An 18,413-nucleotide genomic window follows, 5' to 3' on the forward strand; every position below is an offset into this window, starting at 1 on the left:
GGGGGCTTGTTTATATGAAAGCTACAGAGGAACTTTTCACAAAGGCATGGAGTGACAGGACAAAGACGAATTACCTCAAGCTGAAGGAGGACAGGTTTAGATGGGATATTGGGCAGGAATTGTTCCCTGGGAGGGTGGGSAGGCCCTGGCACAGGRTGCCCAGAGAAGYTGTGGCTGYCCCTGGATCCCTGGCAGTGCCCAAGACCAAGTTGGACACTGAGCTGGGAGCAACCCAGGATAGTGGGAGGTGCTCCTGCCCATGGCAGGGGTGGGATGAGATGATCTTTAAGATCCCTTCCATCCCAAACCATTCTGTGATTTCAAGAGGTCATTTCTGCCTTTCTTGCAGTATTCCCCAAATCTTAACTCTGTACATATAACAACGTACCCCACCTATTTCAAATAAAGAACAAAACATACCTTTTGCTGTCCGTAGCAAGGACTGTCTGCCTGCCCCAAGTAAGGAATTCACTCTGGAAATACTGGGTGGGATCTCCTTATCCAGGATAGGGCCAATACGCTTGCAAATTTGTAATAAATGATCCGGAGCCACATGTTTGTTAGACAGCACCTGACGGAAAGTTATGGTTTAAAAATAAGGATGGTACATCCAGAACAGCTGAATGTATACRCATTAATATTCGCAAGTGTGAATTAAATATCTTAAGTTCAACTTACAAAATAAAATCAGTTCTGTTAAGCTCTGATGCAGTAAATTCAGTGAGTACTCTCCAAACAAGGGAGAGCTGCAGCAAGAGTAAGTGGAGTAAAGTTACTCACTGCACATCAGTACTTTATTAYCGGATGCTTGCAGCAATCACTCTGCGGCACCCACTTGTGAGGTACCCTATACCGAGTGTCTTTGCCCAATTCATCCTATCATTTCTATTAAAAACAGGAAATAAAATTCAGATCTTCATAACTCAAGATTATGGAGAATATGGTTGCAACCAAGCACAAGAATTTCTGCAATTATTCTTTCAGTCACACAGTACTTGTTCAGTGAACTGCAAACCAGCAGGTTGGAGAACAATCTCTCTGAAAACAGTTTCCTTGAAGAACCAGTACAACACAGCCTAAGTCTGCCCTACTTCCTTAAACCAAAGGACCAAACCAGTCATCCCTACATTCAGGAATGATCCCACACTATCTGCATCAAGCAACCTAAAAAAAAAAATACACCCCCACACACACTCAGATGTCTCAGACAAGAACAGATGCATGCGGGTTTTGATTATTTCCCCCCTCTGCTTCTTTCTGAGAGTTCAATCTAAGAAATCCTTGTTCTTGTAAAGTCAAATCACAACAATGCAGAAGTTAAAGACACAAAGTAAGAGTTTAAACAACCCTGAGTACAGCAAATCACCAGAATCAGGAATTGAAGCTACTGGAGCGGTCTGAAGCAGCTGGGATCAGGAGCCACAGGGTTCCTCCACTGTGACCGGGCCATGTACAAACCAGTCAGCCCCAGCAGCCACCCTGCTCCTGCAGCWGTCAGACAATTCCCAGCCAATCCATTCAGGAGAGGCTCAGGGCCACACCAGCTCAGGTATGTGGCCTCTTGCCCAGGTAGCTGAGAACACAGGCAGAACTAGCTCGTGCTGCTGATGCTGTTCCTTTCACTGAATGACTGAGCTTGGATGAGCAGTGTCCTAACAAGGCTGATCTCCTCATCACAGCAGTAGGAATAAAAATACCACACACTGCTAAAAAGTCACCCAAATGCAACTTCAGTGTGCAGAGCATTCAGAAGGTACAATGTAAGTCCCAGCTTTGCACTTGTTTTCAGTAATAAAAATCCAGGTATAAAGCTTGTGGGGCACAGGTTGTATTCCTAGCAGGATGGGAGTGATAACATCTGTAAAATAGTTCCCATTACCCACAAGCAAATCTAKCCAAGCAAATCAGCTCATCAGATGCTTCAGGTTGATTCTAAGAAACATATTKATAGCCCAAAAACTACAAAATGCACTTTGACATATTTTCTTTATCAATTTTGACTCTTGAATTCRTACAGAGCAGTACCAGCCACAACAGTCAGGACAGAAAGGTCAGCATGCTTTCTGCCAAACATTAAAACCCTTTTTGTTTGCATGCCATCAGCAATAAGTATATTTTCAAATGCAAGCCTTGCATACAAAACCTTGCAACTCCTTTCCTTTTTAARTAGTTTTGCTCAGATTTTGGAAGGAATAGTTATTTTAAAGATTTGCAATTCCATGATGAGCAAAGTGGAATGGAAATAATTGCACCAATTGATTGCATCTGACTGTGGTCTCTGCAAATTAACAGTGAGACCAGTGGGACAAGAGGTTCCCRAAGTCCCTCAAAAAGCAGAAACTGAAACCTTAAGAAGATTAATTTAGGTATCCTGAAACAGTACTAGCCTGTGCAGAGATTTCTTTTAAATAGTGCATGAAAAAGAGGTAGAAGCCGCACATATTAAAGAATTAATCTGACAACTGTATATGCAGAATAGTCAGTTAAAAAMCAGCCCTGAAATCAAAAGAATCCACATGTGATATGTCCCAATACCCTGCTTTTTGCCAGAAGAAATGGGGTAAAAAAAACAATATTAAACCAACAGAAAGACTTCCAACAATTCTTTTTAAACTTAATCCTACTTTCATCTTGCCTAAATTCAAGTCAGAGCTTGAAAATATTCCTGTTTAGCAAGGCCAGTCTTCTTAGTGACTTAAAATAACTAATCTAAAACCTTACTTGCTCAGCTGACCACAACGACAAGTAGAGGAAATGGAATCAAATTTATCATTTTAAGCAATACTTAAATAATTGAGAAAATGTTTTAAACATTTAATTCCTTCTCTATACAAATATGATCCTGAGTCTCTTAAGTGCTTCACAGGAGCAACAATCAGTCAATTAACCTGGAATGCCTGAACATTAGGTGGGAAAAAGCAAGGATAAACACCTCTTTAAAGGAAAACAGCAACTACAATAAAGCAAGATAAAAACTACCCTGGGCAGGGCAGGCACCACTAGGCCATCACTTCCCAAGATTCAAGCTCTTTGCCATATGAGAAGCAACATAATTAAGCCCCAAAACACAGCTCTGCCTCCTGTAAAAACAATTCAGTACACACAACACCAGCCGTGGAAGGGAAGAAAGTACATTTTGTGATGAGATCACCCCCATCTCCCCAGCATGCTAGAAACAAAGCCATGACCAGTGAGGAGCTGGTGACAGCAAGCATATTCACAGGCACCAGAACTGCCAACCCTCGGTTTCTGAGCAGCGATTTCATTTCCTAATCTGTTGGAGGGGGCTGAAAGAAACCAACCAGAAAATAAATACCGACAAATCACAACGTGCCTCACAACCTTGCCCCTGAAACTCCGAAATGAAACCTCGCYGTAGATTGGCTCCTGCCTGCATGTAGGCAGTGGCATGTACCACTGCACAACGCCAAGCTCCACCTCTGCTATGTAAACAATATCCTCAATTTAAACCACCGCTTGTGTTTTTGTTAGTCTGATGTAAAGAAATTAAAGGCCCTTTTTAAAGTAACTCCAGTGGCCAGAGACGGAATGGTACTGGAAGATGAAGCTTTGGGCCTACTCTTAAAGGTAGAGTCGAACATCAATGATATTACCGTAAATAAAAGGGTTTTTTTAAAAGAGAAAAGTCTCACCAATTCTTCATAACTTCTATAATGCTCATTTCCTTGCCAATCCAACCTTTTAGGAAGCAACTAAATAAAGAAAAAAAACAAAAACGTGAGCGGTTAAAGGGTAAAGGAGGGATTACAGACCACATCCAAAACAATGTGTGCTGAGAGGGGAAAAGTTGAGACAGCGGCAGAAACTTGAATGACTTGCAAAGGAAACTTTTGACTACAGCAAGATTTCATCAGAGCCCACACAGACCTGGTGCTGCTCCAGCTCCTGCACCAGCACCTGCAGAGGGAAGGAAAAAAACACAGAGTGAGGGACAAGCCACGATCTGGCTTCTTCAGAGCGGGGGGCGCGGCTGCTCCCACCTCCCCACGACCCTGCGCGGGCAGCGCGGGGTCCCCGCGCCCCGGTGAGCCGCGGACTCACCTTCAGCGCTCTCCTGCAGGGCCCGGTGCTCAGGAACCGGGCGATGAGGAAGTAAAGCTCTGTAAGAGACACGGGCACAGAGACGGAGGTTGAGCCGGGGGGCGGCCGGGACCCATCCCGAGGGGGGGGCAGGAAGATGGCGGCACCGGCGGCACCTCCTCACCCCGGCCCGCGGTGTTACCTGATTCAATGAGCGGCACCGACGCGCCGGAGCTGGAAGAGGCCGCAGGCTCGGCCATGGCGGGCTGAGGGCGGCGGGCCCGGCTCGGCACGGCGCTGTCAGCGCCTCCCCTCACTCCCTCCCCTCACGGCCGCCCCCCCGCTCCCCTCAGCGCTCCCTCCCTCCCTCTCCCCCCTCAGCGCAGCCTCGCCGGCGCCGCCGCCATCGCGCCGCACCACCCTTCACGGCGCCGCCGCGAACACCTCCGCCGGGAGCGCCCGTGGGGGGGCGGCGGAAAATAGTGCCCACGGGACCGGGCGCACCGGGCACGCCGGGGGAACAGCAGTGCGGGCGTGTGGCCGCAGGAGATATACGCGGGAGGCGGCGGGGCGGGCGACGGGGGGGGATGGCGGGGAAGGCGCCCCGTGAGGAGAAGGGGAGGAGAAGGCGCGGAGGGATCGCGCGGAGAAGGCGGCGGTGACGCGCACGGAGGGCGGGGTTGAGCGCGGTGAGGCGGYGGCGCTGAGGGGCGGCGGGGAAGAGGTGGCGGGGGAGCGGTGGCGGCCGTGGAGCTGCTCCGGTCGCCCCCGGGAACTGCGYTGCTGCCGCCGCTAACGCCTTGACCCTCTCAGCCCGGGAGAGCCCTCCCTAGGAACCGCAGCCAGGCACCGAGAGCTGGTTCCAGAGGGCGATGCGGTGACGGAGCGGACGCCGTGTGCCGCCAGGCCAAGGCCTTTKCTTCGAGTGTCGTGTTCATTTCTKGGCCCCTCACTGCAGGGAGGATATTGGGGGGTTGCAGCGTATCCAGCGAAGGGAACGGAGCTGGGAAGGGGCTGGAGCCCCAGGAGCGGCTGAGGGAGCTGGGAAAGGGGCTSAGCCTGGAGCAAAGGAGGCTCCGGGGGGACCTTGTGGCTCTGCACAACTCCCTGACAGGAGGGGGCAGCCGGGGGGTCGGGCTCTGCTCCAGGGAACAGGGACAGGAGGAGAGGGAACGGCCTCAGGCTGGGCCAGGGGAGGCTCAGGGTGGACACCAGGAGGATTTTTTTCGGTGAAAGTGTGATTAAATATTGGCAGGGGCTGCTCAGGGAGCTTTGGAGTCCCCATTTCTGGAGGTGTTTAGGGAAGGACTATATGCTCTGGTTGACAAGGTGGCCATCGGTAAAAGGTTGAACTCGACCACGGAAGGGTTTCCAATCAAATTAATTCTGTGATGTGATTCAAAGTGCAGTCTCCCGGTGTTTCCCACGCCAGCAGAAGCTGGAAGCATTGGTGCTGCGTCCGTGTTGGAGCTTGGGGGTGGCACAGCCTCCTGCGTGACAGCAGAGCTCTGTGGGTTTTGGGGGGATCTTGGCTACCCCAGACACCAGCTTGGGGATGGGCACTTYCCACATCACACAGGCAGCACTGCTTCCCTGGCATCAGTGATGCAAAAAAGGTAGCTCTGCCCCTGTCTGTGCCACCTCGAGCCTGGCTCCTGGAGAGAGGATTTTGGGAGCCAGGACATTGACCTGTTGGAGGGAGTCCAGAGAAGGCACCAGGACGATCAGAGGGATAAAGCAGCTCTGCTGGCAGAGCTGGGATTGTTCAGCCTGGAGAGAAACTTTGGGGTGACCTMATTGTGGCCTTGCAGGGCCTGAAGGGGCCAACAAGAAAGGGCTGGAATGACAGGACAAGGGGAAATGGGTGCAAACAGAATAGGTTTAGATGGGATATTGGGCASGAATTGTTCCCTGGGAGGGTGGGCAGGCCTGGGCACAGGGTGCCCAGAGAAGCTGTGGCTGCCCCTGGATCCCTGGCAGGCTGGACATTGGGACTGGGAGCAGCTTGGGACAGTGGGAGGTGTCCCTGCCCATGGCAAGGGTGGGACTGGATGATCTTTAAGGTCCCTTCCAATCCAAATTATTCTATGATTTATCTTTTTTTTTTCCTTCTCAGTTGTTTCTCACCCATGCCTAGCGTGAACTGTGATAGAAACAGCAATGCCTCTACTTGTGTATTAYTTTAAATCCAAGCTGTTCTTTCCATATTTTGCTTCTCACCTGTGGTGCCTTGGAATGCATTTTTAAAACATTTAAAGTAAAATATTTTAATATAGCATTCCCTTTACCCWAACAACTACTAGCAGTATACAAAGACAAGAGAGTAGCTTCCGAGAAACATGTTTTATTCTCTTCCTGTTGTATTTTGAGTTAGGTTGTGCTCCATTGGATGCAAATCTGCATCAGCTCTCACTGGAGTCTTTAGCTGCAGAGCAAATACATCTGGTACCACACAGGACTGAGTAACATCAGGGACAAGTTACAGTAAATTAAGCAATGGGTAATAGATGTTTGGGAAATGCTGAAAGTCCATGGGTTCGCACCAAAACACATGAAAAACAGGCTTTCTGTAAAAGCGCGGAAGAGTGGTTACTTGGGGATATTTACCTGGAAGATCACTGTATTTAATCAGGGGTCTAGCTTGCCAAATTTAGAGAGTAAAATAATATGGAGCTACACTGTTACTATTAAATTAAACCAACAAGTATGGTACCTGGAAGGGGATGTTGGGGGGAGTTAGAAAAGTRGCATAAATTTCCAGTTTTGAAATTTCCAAGAACTTAGAGCCAAAGTCATGTGTGCTCWGAGGAACATGCCTGTGATGGAATGGACCAGGAGCAAGTTGTGGTCTAAGGTTGGAAGACTTCCTATGGAAAATTTGAATTGCTTAAATATTGAAGAGGTAAAAATGATACTTTCTGAAATGAAATTATTAAGAAAGCAAGTTAGAGGYGAAACTATAGKKYTTTTTTTTTTTTTAGAAACYGCTAGAGCAATCTGAAAAAGGCACTAAAAATGAACAGGAAGYAGATATTGGGTGTGCAGGTGTTACTTAAGAGCATAAACAAGTTCTGGGGTGAGGAAAAAAAAGAAAAGAACAAACGTTACTGTTTGATCTTGGCTCCTCCCATGACAAGGTGACAGTTGTCTTGCTGGCATCTGACRCTAACTAATAATTGACTTTTTCAAAAAGCAAATAGCAGCACAAAGCTTTCAGCTTTCCAATTGCAAGTTTAGATTAACACTCCAATTCTCCACTCCCTGAATTACCACCCATCTCTTAAAAAGTACATTTTTAACACCCTGAAGGACAGTTAGAAATCCAAACCACACCACTTAGATTGAATTGTTACAGTCAATGAAGGAGCTGCAGAAAATCCTTTCATAATCAAAGTTTATTTGGCTTTTGTTTGGTGATCACAAACACTATCAACAATTTTACAATTGGTTTTAGAACTTTTTTCCATCTAAAAACTAATTGTTTGTTTTTCCTAGCACTATTTCAAATATTTTTCACTCACTCTTTGTAGACAAGCTGTCTTTTAAAACTAGATGTGAAGTTCCAGTATCTCAAATACTGACATAACAAGTTCCATTTGCCAAGCAGAAACTTTTACTTAGACAGTATTTAAAAATACAAAATAAAAGTTTCCAATCTTTTGCATCACAGCTACAAAGTTCTTGGAAAAAAAATAAAGTTGCAACTACCAAAAATAACTTTGTCACTGATGTACATCACTCAGCAAGAAATCCAACACTAGGGAGCAGTTTTATTAGAYAAGCAATTCTACTGATGGTACAACCATAGATAAAGATAAATAACTAAAATGTTAAGACATTCTCAACACATCATTACAAATTCCAAAGTCTGATCTGTGTTATGCTTCCTGTTACGGCATAGAAAACTGTCCCTCAGAGACTGTGGAACATGAGGCCTAATCAAAGCCTCAAAACCTCTCCTTAAAATTAACACACCACTAATTTCTGGTTTCATAGAAAACAGACAACCAGTACATGATTTTACCACTTTWAAAAAAGCATTTACACTTATCTAAATATGTAAAAAAATGGGTTGAGYTGGGATTCTCTCCTTTTTAAAAATGTGTTTTCTAGAACTACTAAAAAACTTGCATTTACAAAATAGTYGATAAAAATATTCCTCTGAATTGTACAAGAAGAAAGGTTTAAGGACCACCAGTTACAGATGGGGGACCAGGTGTCACTCAGACTTCACTTCTTTCTCTGCAGCTGCATCAGGTGCTGGGGTCTGGAAAGGGAAGAAAAATACTTCAATGTAAGAAGTTTTTGATGGCTCAGACTTAAGAGTGTTTTAATGCACAAAATGACACACAGGACAACCCTGACTTTCCTGCGGATTTCTCTTGATTGTGACCTAAATAACAAAAAAGGCTCCTTGGATCCATCCAATGAAATCCAATTTATGGATTGCAGGATGTTGATTTGTTACTAAACACACACTGCAAAAGACTTTAATTGGAATTACTGCCTTTATGACAGGAGAAGCTTTAGCTTTTACACAGCTACAACGGCTCCATATGGGGTGTTTAGAAATACACAGGAGACGTGCTTCATGCCTTTGCTTTGTGTGGCACTGAAGTTTATTCTCAAATCTTAACCCTGTTTTAAGACTTGGAAACAGGAAACAGTAACATCCAACAGGACAGACTCTACCTCTTCCTCTTCTAGACTTCAGTATACTACACCCAAAATTTTGTGTGATGGGACCCCCACAACTTCAGACTTAAGATGAGCCCCAGAAATCATCATCCATTCGTAGCAAATTTACAGAATCTCTGCACCAGTGAAGTAAAGAGACCCCAGATGAGAATGCTGCCAAATTTGGTTTCATTGCTGATGTACTACAAGCACAAATTAAAAGAACAAATTGTGTGACTGTAACAATGCCAAAAATTTTATCAACTGAAGAACTCATAGCACAATTTTTTCACACTATAAGTTTGCAAACTGTTACCCCAGAGTAGATCATCTTGTTCACTGAATTATCATCCTGTACCTTCCTTGCCCACCAAACCCAGTCATCTACGTAAAAACAAAATATCCTACTGAAMTGAAAATGAGTGAGATATTCACTATCACAGGTACCCAAGACCAGTTCTAGGCCTGTTACTATGTGTTTCATCGAGTTTTTAGCAGCTGCCCTAGTAACAAGCACTGTTTTTCCCTAGAGATCTTGTCCTAAATTTGTAATTCAATTATGTCTGCATTCCAGAAAAATAATACAGAGTTACGAGGATGTTCTAAGTCATCTCCAAAAAGTTCACCCACAGGACCACTTTGGCACTGTGGTGCAGCCAAGACTGACCTGGCACAGTCACTTCTCCAACAAGAACAACTCATTCATAGTTGTACTTCATTCCTGCACCAACCTGTCCCTTCTCCCAGCAGTGTCTGTGAATGTTACCTCAACTTTGATCATTATTTCAACTCTGGGTTTTCAGTGAAAATTCTTTCCATCCTCAAGAAAAAGAGTATTTGTCAAAAATCTTTTGTAGCAAGAAAATCTYAGTAACAGCAAAGGCAGGCTAAAACCCACACCCAGCTCTCCAAACTTCACCTCCTCAGTTTTAGCTTCCCCATTTTCTGCAGGCAGGTTGTCCTTTGTCTGTTCTTGGTTGGTCTCTTCTGTCTGTTTTCCTTTGGGCCCTTTCTTCCCCTTTGACTGAGTYTTCTTGTCCTCAGATTTATCCTACAATGAAATACATTTCCAGTAAATAAATTGTTATGACCTACCAGGAAAACTATAAAATTAATAAAAGGCACAGAAAACCAAGATGGATATACTAAACTACCAACAACCCCTGATCTCCCTATTTACAAATTATTTCAGAATTACATAATTGCAACACATTGATCTCTGTACTTCATCAATATTTATTTTTCTTCAGTAATAGTTACTAAAAAAGTCCACCAAGTAACTTCATAATAAGCAAACTACTTCCAACTAGAAATAACATTGTGAGGAAAATTTTGAAAAGCGTCCAAGTTGATGAAAAAAAGGGGGTTTTGAAAAAAAGGGTTATGACTGTTAATTAATAGCTTAAAATAGTTATAAGCAGAAAACCGTGTTAAGCAACATCAGTGAGCAGCAGTAAGTGTAGATGCATCACTGACACTGCAAAAAAAAAAGGAAATTATAACTCAGTAGCATTGGAAAGCTTCCCCAAATTCTTTAAGCTTACAGCATTAAGAGTGGGAACRCACTGATACTCAAACCATTGGAATGAAGGTGCATTCCTCATCAGTAACTGCTCAACAGGATTAATACAATGAAAACATCAGAAAGTCTGCAAAGCAGAGCTCTGCATTAGATTATCTGRTAYCAGAGAATTACAAAGTGGGTTGGATTGGAAGGGACAGTAAAGCCCATCCAGTGCCACCCCTGCCATGGCAGGGACACCTCCCACTGTCCCAGGCTGCTCCCAGCCCCAATGTCCAGCCTGGCCTTGGGCACTCAAAGGGAYCCAGGGGCAGCCACAGCTTCTCTGGGCACCCTGTGCCAGGGTCTGCCCACCCTCCCAGGGAACAATTCCTGCCCAATATCCCATCTGGCCCTGCCCTCTGGCACTGGGAAGCCATTTCCTGGCTCCTGTTCCTCCATCCCTTGGAAATTGTCTCTCTCCATTTTTCTTATTAACTCCCTTCAGATACTGAAAGGCCACAATTAGGTCATCCCCAAGCTCTTAATTCAGAAATCACCAAGAAAAGTTTATGATGACAAAGGTACACTTTAACAACAGACACACAGTAGCAAGCCAACAGACACACAACCAATTTCAATTCTCTCAAAACCCAGAGAATTTTACACCTCAGTTATTGGCACTGTGAAGGCTGTGCTGAAAAATTTAAAGATTACACAAGCCAACACTTTCTCTCTCTCTCTCTCACACACACACACACACACACACACACACATAAATGCCTGAAAGCTTGACCACATGAATGGGAACTCAAATAGTTTCAAGTGGCTAATATGTTTTCTTTTCCCCCTGTCCCAACATGCTGATTTCAAATGCATGTATATTTATCCCCTCTTGTTACAGTGATGAAGTACAATCCTCTTCAGAGTCACGGAACCATTCYGTTTGGGAAAAGACCTCCAAGATAYTGGAGTCCAACTTTAACTGAGTGCCACCCTGTCAACCAGAGCAGAGCAATCAAACAAATCCACCCGTTCCCTGAACACCTCCAGGGATGGTGACTCCACCACCTCCCTGTTCATTCCAGCCCTTGGCAAGCCTTTCTGTGAAGAAATTCCTCCTGATGTCCTAATGCTCAGTTGCTTTGACAGTCAAATAGTTCCACCCAGTACCAAACCACAATCTACCACGCATGGATCCGTGCCCACATTTCCATGCAATGCCCGGAGCTTAACAAGGATCTACACACAGTGATGGAATGTACCTGTAAACACTGGCAAAAGCACATTAAAACAATACTTCAGCCAAGTGAGTGTTCCCACAAGGAATAAAACCATTCCAACAAAGTGCGCGGAGGTCACAGCGCGGGATACCCCCGGGCGCCACCACCACTCCCTCCACTTTTCCAATTCACTCTCACCTTTGCCGGTAACTTTTTAGGTTTCGGCTCTGCTTTGGCAGGCGCGGGTTTCTGAGGAGAGAGAAAAGATCAGGCGGGCATCCAGCGCTCGGTAATCCCTCCCGGACACGGCTCCCCGCCCATCCCGGCAGGGCCCCGCCGCTCGGCACTTACCGCGGAGAGCCGCGCCGATCGCCGCTTGGGCTGCAGGAGGGGAGAGAGAGACAGACACAGAAGGACGTGAGGGGCGGGCGGGTCGGGGCCGCGGCCAGCCCCGCCTGCCCTGCCCGCTCCTTACCTCCTCGGGGGCGTCCCCGTCCGCCACCGTCACCTGCAACACACACGGCGCGTCAGTGGAGCGGGGCGGGACCGGCCTCTCACCGCCCCCCGCCCGCCCCTTCCCGCCGCCGCTGCCGGACCGCGAGTCCCGCCGAGCCCCCCCGAGCCTCGCACACCCCCCAGCCCCCTCCCCGACCCGCGGAGCCGCCCGGCACAAGGAAAGRGCGCCGGCCCCCTGTACCGCCCGCGGCCGCGGAGCCCTCGGCGCGGCCGCTGCCCCCCGAGCCCCGTCTCCGCACGCCCCCRCCCGTCTTCTCCCGGCGGCTCCGCTCGCTGCCGCCCGCCTTCACCTTCCTCTTCGGCATCTCGAGGCTCCCGGCCGCGACCCCCGCGGCTGCGGCTCCCTGTGCGCGGCTGCTGCGAGCGCTGCTGCGGCTGCCTGCGAGCCAAAGCCAGGCTGCGCAGGGAAGCCTCTCCCCCCTCCCCATCCCAGCAGCGCCAGCGGCGCCGCAACAGGATCCAGCCGGATTGGCGCGGGGGGAGCGGCGCGCGGGGCGGGGCCGGGCGCGCTCCGCCTCCCGCCGAGCGCACCGCCTCCTCATTGGCCAGCGCGGGTCACGTGGTGCGCGTGTCCCCGCGTCCCCTCGCACGGGCGCTCGCGCCGCTCCGCCCGGGCCCGGTCCGGTCCGGTCCCCATCCCCATCCCGATCCCATCCCCATCCCGATCCCATCCCGATCCCCATCCCGATCCCCGGGCCCGCTACTGCCGCTGGCGGCCTCGATGGCGGAAAGCGGCGCCTGGCTGCTGGTGCTCAGCGCCGTGTTCCTCTGCAACGCGCTCAAGATCCTCCTGCCCTCCTGCTCCTCCATCGTGAGTGATGGCACCGCGCCCGCCCCGCGCCCGGCGGGGAGGGGGAAGCGGGAGGGGGGCGCGGACCGGAGGGGATCCCGGGTCGGGGGGGATGTCTCCGGCAGCTGAGCGATGGGGGAACTGCGCGGGGAGCGGTGCYGGTTCGGGACGGCTCCCGCTGTCCCTTCCGCACCCCCGGCTCTGACGGGCAGGCTCTGGTCCTGCTCTTGGCCTTGGGAGAAGAGATGCTCACGCTGGAGGTGGTGGGACCCAGCCCCGGGGCCGGGTGGCTCCCGAAGTCCCTCCCGAAGTCCCCGTTACAGCGGGCGTTGAAGTCGAGATCTGGGGGAGGAGARTCGGTGTGTTAAATGATGCTCCTGAGCCCTTAGGATGGATCACGGAATCATGGAATGGTTTGGGCTGGAAGAGACCTTAAARGTCATCCAGTTCCAYCCCCTGGTASGGGCAGGGAACCTTCCACTAGGCCTKGTTAACCAGAACCCCATCCAGCCCAGCCTTGGACACCTCCTGGGATGSAGCATCCACAGCTTCTCAGTTTTCGGGAATATAAAGGACAGCTTTGCTCAGTCTTGCATGTTTTCAACAGATGGACATCCCCATTGTTGAGATGGGAGATTAGTGGATACRGAGATTAAGGAGTTGAGCCATTGTAAGAGTAAACCTTAAGTCTCAATCGCTAATCAGCATGCCTGTGTTCTGATCTGAAGCATTCCTGTGGAAGTGTGGATAATGGAATTAAGGACAAATAAACTCTGTGTCTGTGTACAAAGATGCTGAAATCCCCATCACTTTCCTCTTCCATGGCACTGGCATAGAGATCAGTGTGCACTGTTTAATAATGGGCAGAAATCCTTCAAAACCTAAATTACCCTCATCAATGTGGGAAGCTGAACTTGGTGTTACTGGAGATGAGTGATGCAAGAGCCATATGAGGTGAGGCTGAGGGGGGTTGGTTTGTTCATCCCGGAGGAGACTGAGACTGGGGTYTGCAGCTCCTCCTGRGGGGCAGTGCAGGGGCTCCCTGGGACAGAGACAGAGCCAGGGAGCGGCTGRAGCTRGGCCAGGGCAGGCTCAGGCTGGAGAGCAGGGAAAGGTTCTTCTGTCCCCAGAGGGTGCTGGCACTGCCCAGGCTMCYCAGGGAACGGGCACRGCCCCGAGGCTGCCAGAGCTCCAGGAGCGTTTGGACAGCGCTGCCAGGGATGCACAGGCTGGGATTGCTGGGGGGCTGRGCAGGGACAGGAGCTGGAATTTGATGATYTTGGTGGGTCCCTTGCGACTCAGGATAYTCTATGATTCTATGAAGATCTCTGCTCAGCTTTTTGCTTTGGTTCATTTTGGTTAATGCTCTCACTGACTGCTGGCCTGAGAACAGCATCCACAGGGAACAAATTACATGTTCTTGGGAAAGTTGGAAAGATTTGCTAAGGAACAGCAAGAAAAAGATTTTGTGTCCTTTGTGCCCTCAGTTTTTGGCAAATCGAGTTCATGAACTAACAAGCAGGTGGTGCTTCAAGAAAAGAAATCAGGAAAGTAAAAGAAGGGGAGAAAACATTGGAATATGTGGCTGCTGGAGCTGGAAATGGGAGTGACCACAGAATCATTTAGGTTGGAGAAGGCCTTCAAGATCATTGAGTTGAGGCTGAGGCTGTTTCCTCTTGTCTTGTCACTTGTTCCCTTGTKTTTCAAGGATTCCCTGCATCTCAGCAAACAGGCTCTTTTCATGGAAGGCTTTTGAGATCAAACTTTATACACATTAAAGCAAATCAGTGCAGTTCTAGATCAACAACTGATGGTTTTCTTCACTTCTTAGATATTCAGACTGTTACAGAAGGATGCAGAGCAGGAATCYGAGATGAGAGCTGAGATCCAGACCATGAAGCAGGAGCTTGCCACCATCAGTATGATGGATGAGTTTGCCAGATATGCCCGGCTGGAAAGAAAGATTAACAAAATGACTGACAAGCTCAAAACACACGGTACAGTTCCATGTCTGCTCCCTTTTCCAACTGGAAAAAACATTTTCTGTTTCTGAAAAACAGAAGAATTTGTTCAGTTTTATCCTTCAAACTTTCCTTCCCCATCTTACCTATTTTCAGTGTTACCTTACAGTTTTTTTTTTTTTTTACTTCTTTAAAGTATTTGGAGAGCTTGTTTTTTTCTTTCCAGGAATTTCTTGGGTAATTATTTATTTTTTCACAGTGATGCTTATCATTGAATCAAGTTTTGAGTAAGTCAAGAAAGAAATTACAGTGTGGCAGTTTATTGCAGAAGGGTATTTTTAATATAGGTATAAGTCCTTTGGAAAGAGATTTTTAAACAGTGTAATGTCCTGCCTGGAAGAGGGAAATAYTAAAGAATTACTAAATTTATATAATTATAATACACTATTTTAAGTAACTAAACTATTTTTTTTCTTTAACAGTGAAAGCACGAACTGCCCAATTAGCCAAAATAAAGTGGGTTATTAATATTGTATTCTACATACTGCAGGTAAGTAAATACTTTGTTGTGGATACAGCTTAACCCAAATCCTCAGTAGTGTTGCAGTTCTCTCCTGGTTTATTGGCCAATGGCTCAGGGTTCCCCCAGCTCAGGAAGGATGTGGAGCTGCTGGAGAGAGCCCAGAGGAGGCAGCAGGATGGTCAGAGGGATGGAGCAGCTGTGCTGGGAGGAAAGGCTGGGAGAGCTGGGATTGTTCAGCCTGGACAGGAGAAGCTTTGGGCTGAGCTCAKTGTGGCCTTGCAGRGCCTGAAGGAGCCCACAAGAACCATGGAGAGAGACAATTTGCAAGGGCTGCAGGGACAGGAGCCAGGGAATGGCTTCCCAGTGCCAGAGGGCAGGGCCAGATGGGATATTGGGCAGGAATTGTTCCCTGGGAGGGTGGGCAGGCCCTGGCACAGGGTGCCCAGAGAAGCTGTGGCTGCCCCTGGATCCCTTTGAGTGCCCAAGGCCAGGCTGGACATTGGGGCTGGGAGCAGCCTGGGACAGTGGAGGTGTCCCTGCCATGGCAGGAGGTRGCACTGGATGATCTTTAAGGTCCCTTCCAGCCCAAACCATCCTGTGATTCCAATGACACAGAGCTTGTCAAACATGAAGATTTTCTGGAAATGGAAGGGAGATGCTGCTGATGAAATTTGGTAATTGAGGATAGGAGTTTTGAGTTTCATCTCAGCTTTTTCTTTCTGTTTTTGGGGTGACAAAGTAGGAGTTTGTCTCAGCTCTTCAGTCACTGGGTTTCTTTTATGTATGGCACCAAATCCACAGAAGTTCTGCTACATGTAAATATATCTCTGATTTTGAAAACAAAATATATTTCTGCTGAGGATGCAAATATCCACCTACAGCTGCCACTCTTTTCCCCATGGTGCCTCATCAGATTGTCTATGTAGTTCTGACTTGATGCCAGGGAATTTTCTGCTAACAAGGATGACAGTGGTCAGCCTGAAGATTTCCTTAGGGTACTGTTAAAGTGAATTGGATCCTTGGCAGGCAAAAATTAAAGCTTAAAAGAGTAATCAGAATTTTACAAGTGATGTGAATGTGTTTGACTCTGCTGGGTTGGAACCAGGGTCAGTATTTTCCRAGTTTTCACTGCTACCTACTAATATTGTGTATAAATTTAAGGTCATACTGAATTTAAGAATATTTGGAATTTGCTGAAGAGCAAGATAARTAGCAAAGAAACATTTCCCTTCCATTATAATTCATTGTTTACTGTTTCTAAATAGCACTGGGAATGTACTTTGATGTGTATTGTTACCCAAACTAATAAAAATGTCCATTCCAGGCTGCCCTGATGATCTCTCTGATCTGGAAGTACTATTCAGAGCCAGTCACGGTGCTTCCAAGCAAATGGTTGGCGCCCTTAGAGCGCCTGGTGGCCTTCCCTACAGGAGTGGCAGGTAAGGAAAAGGACATTCCCAAACCCCAGAACATCCATGGATTAACTGCAACKGCTTCTCTGGCTCCCAGAGCACAGGGAGGAGTTAAAATATTTRAGCAGCTCTTCCCTGTGTGCTCAGTTCTTGTTTTCTGAACTGATCATGAAATTTTGTCATTTTTATTTCCACACAAACAGATCATTGCCCTTGGCTGTATTGAATAGACCCTGGAGGAGATTTAAATTAGAAAATCAGAGAATCACCCAAAAGGGAGTTCCTTCACATGCTAGGAGTAGCTGTGGACTTACAAAACAACTGATTTCGATTTCGGAGAAATTTACTTCTTACCTCTCTCAAATCCTGAATTTAGCTTCAAGCAAAGTATTCTGTGACTTGCCAGGCTTTTAACTTCAGATATTTTCTCTTGGGTCTATSGCAGATGATTTTAGCTGTGGGGTGCACTCACCACATTTCAGTCCCTATTTGTGTATTTGGTACTCTTTTCCCAGGACAATCCCTATTTTTTGGGACCAGCATGAAGTTATCTCTCCACTTTTGAAGAGACCCTTTTGCACATAAAGAGATGTTCCTGTTGGCCTCATGAATTCKGAGTTTCCTTTTTTATACTTCTAATGTTGTTTTCAGCTGCACGGGTGCCCCAGGATTATTGATCCAACAACTTTGTGGCTTCTCTCTCTCTTCCAGGAGGTGTGGGAATTACCTGCTGGCTCGTGGTCTGCAATAAAGTTGTAGCTATCCTGCTGCACCCTTTCAGCTGAAGGAATCCCAGTAATCCACAGAGTCMTCAACTGCATTTGCATTGTCACTCTTTTAAATTAATTTAAAAGAAAAGGGACAATTGTCTTTCATGGGAYGAGGTTTGAGACAATCCTTGTTACTCCATTTGGATATCAGTCAGYTTTCCTTTTGATTTCTCTTTCCAGAGTTTGTCTTTCAGTTAGGAAAGAACAGCATTGCTGGATATAGAACTTCATTTTGGGTCTGCTCATGGCAGAACCATAAGGTTTTGTCATGGCCTGTTGTCACCAACATCTAMAAGTGTTGGATTTATGGTTTTAAATTGGAAATGCACTGGCATTAGGAATTTGGGAGTTTCTTTGCTGTAAAATGTGGTAGTTTCACCCCAAGGTRGGATCCTGTTTGGTGGTTCAAGAGGGCAGAGGGAGGTGGTTTGGTTGGCTGAGGGCAAAACAAAGTTTTCTTGTGATTTTTTTACCCCATAATTGGAATATTCTGTGTCTGTCCAAAAGAAAATAGATATGTTTAATCAATATTTTATCTCTTTAAGAGGCTCCTTCAGCTGCCAAAGGCAGGCTCCTGTCAGTAAAGCAGGAKACAGTGCTGTTCCTGCAGAGGTGATGCAGATTTAGCTTCCCACTCTGKAATTCCCACAGAGGAATGATCTGTTCTGTTATTCCAAGGCCTTTTTCTCCCTGCAGGAAGGAGGGGGGCATGACCCCTCCAAAATTAGCACTGCCTTTAAAAACCAGTTCAAAAGGTTGTGTTATGTTTTGTGTATATATGGATTAAATGTTTTGTTTGTTTGTTTGTTTGTTTTAATGTTAATTTAAAAAATGGAATTTTATATTAGGCATTGCATTTAGCCAACATGAAAAAAATACCAAGGAAAGAAAATGGAATTGAATGTTATTCTATAAATGTGATTTTATTAAGGAAATAAAGCTTTTCAACCCACATCAGGTTTTCTGATTTCTTTTTTAATGTTAACTGCAGTTTGCTTA

The 18,413-nt window shown here is 47.0% G+C and overlaps 3 protein-coding genes across 3 annotated transcripts in view; 1 reads left to right on the forward strand and 2 right to left on the reverse strand.

Annotated features, from left to right (window-relative positions):
* BRWD1 (bromodomain and WD repeat domain containing 1) overlaps nucleotides 1–4,373 on the reverse strand; it is a 42,429-nt gene extending 38,056 nt beyond the window's left edge. The window contains exons 1-5 of the mRNA XM_057373991.1: nucleotides 4,244–4,373; nucleotides 4,063–4,121; nucleotides 3,889–3,918; nucleotides 3,654–3,713; nucleotides 421–571 (exon numbers count right to left, since the gene is read on the reverse strand). Coding sequence (XP_057229974.1) covers nucleotides 421–571; nucleotides 3,654–3,713; nucleotides 3,889–3,918; nucleotides 4,063–4,121; nucleotides 4,244–4,301 — 358 coding nt within the window. The 5' untranslated portion in view covers nucleotides 4,302–4,373. The remainder of the gene's footprint in view (nucleotides 1–420; nucleotides 572–3,653; nucleotides 3,714–3,888; nucleotides 3,919–4,062; nucleotides 4,122–4,243) is intronic.
* Nucleotides 4,374–7,855: 3,482 nt separating this feature from the next.
* Nucleotides 7,856–12,439, reverse strand: HMGN1 (high mobility group nucleosome binding domain 1). Its single transcript, XM_057373979.1, has 6 exons — nucleotides 12,249–12,439; nucleotides 11,918–11,950; nucleotides 11,794–11,823; nucleotides 11,641–11,691; nucleotides 9,638–9,769; nucleotides 7,856–8,308 (listed from the first exon to the last, which is right to left on the reverse strand). The coding sequence occupies exons 1-6, from the start codon at nucleotides 12,384–12,386 to the stop codon at nucleotides 8,261–8,263; spliced, it is 432 nt and encodes a 143-aa protein (XP_057229962.1). The 5' UTR covers nucleotides 12,387–12,439; the 3' UTR covers nucleotides 7,856–8,260.
* Nucleotides 12,440–12,500: 61 nt separating this feature from the next.
* On the forward strand, nucleotides 12,501–18,378 carry GET1 (guided entry of tail-anchored proteins factor 1). Its single transcript, XM_057373980.1, has 5 exons — nucleotides 12,501–12,769; nucleotides 14,580–14,745; nucleotides 15,192–15,259; nucleotides 16,557–16,671; nucleotides 17,356–18,378. Exons 1-5 carry the CDS (start codon nucleotides 12,680–12,682, stop codon nucleotides 17,427–17,429), a joined length of 513 nt encoding a protein of 170 aa, XP_057229963.1. The 5' UTR covers nucleotides 12,501–12,679; the 3' UTR covers nucleotides 17,430–18,378.
* Nucleotides 18,379–18,413: the final 35 nt, after the last annotated feature.

The sequence above is a fragment of the Malurus melanocephalus genome, unplaced genomic scaffold (assembly GCF_030028575.1).
Source record: "Malurus melanocephalus ecotype Western Australia unplaced genomic scaffold, MMel_1.1 scaffold_212, whole genome shotgun sequence".
Lineage (NCBI taxonomy): Eukaryota > Metazoa > Chordata > Aves > Passeriformes > Maluridae > Malurus > Malurus melanocephalus.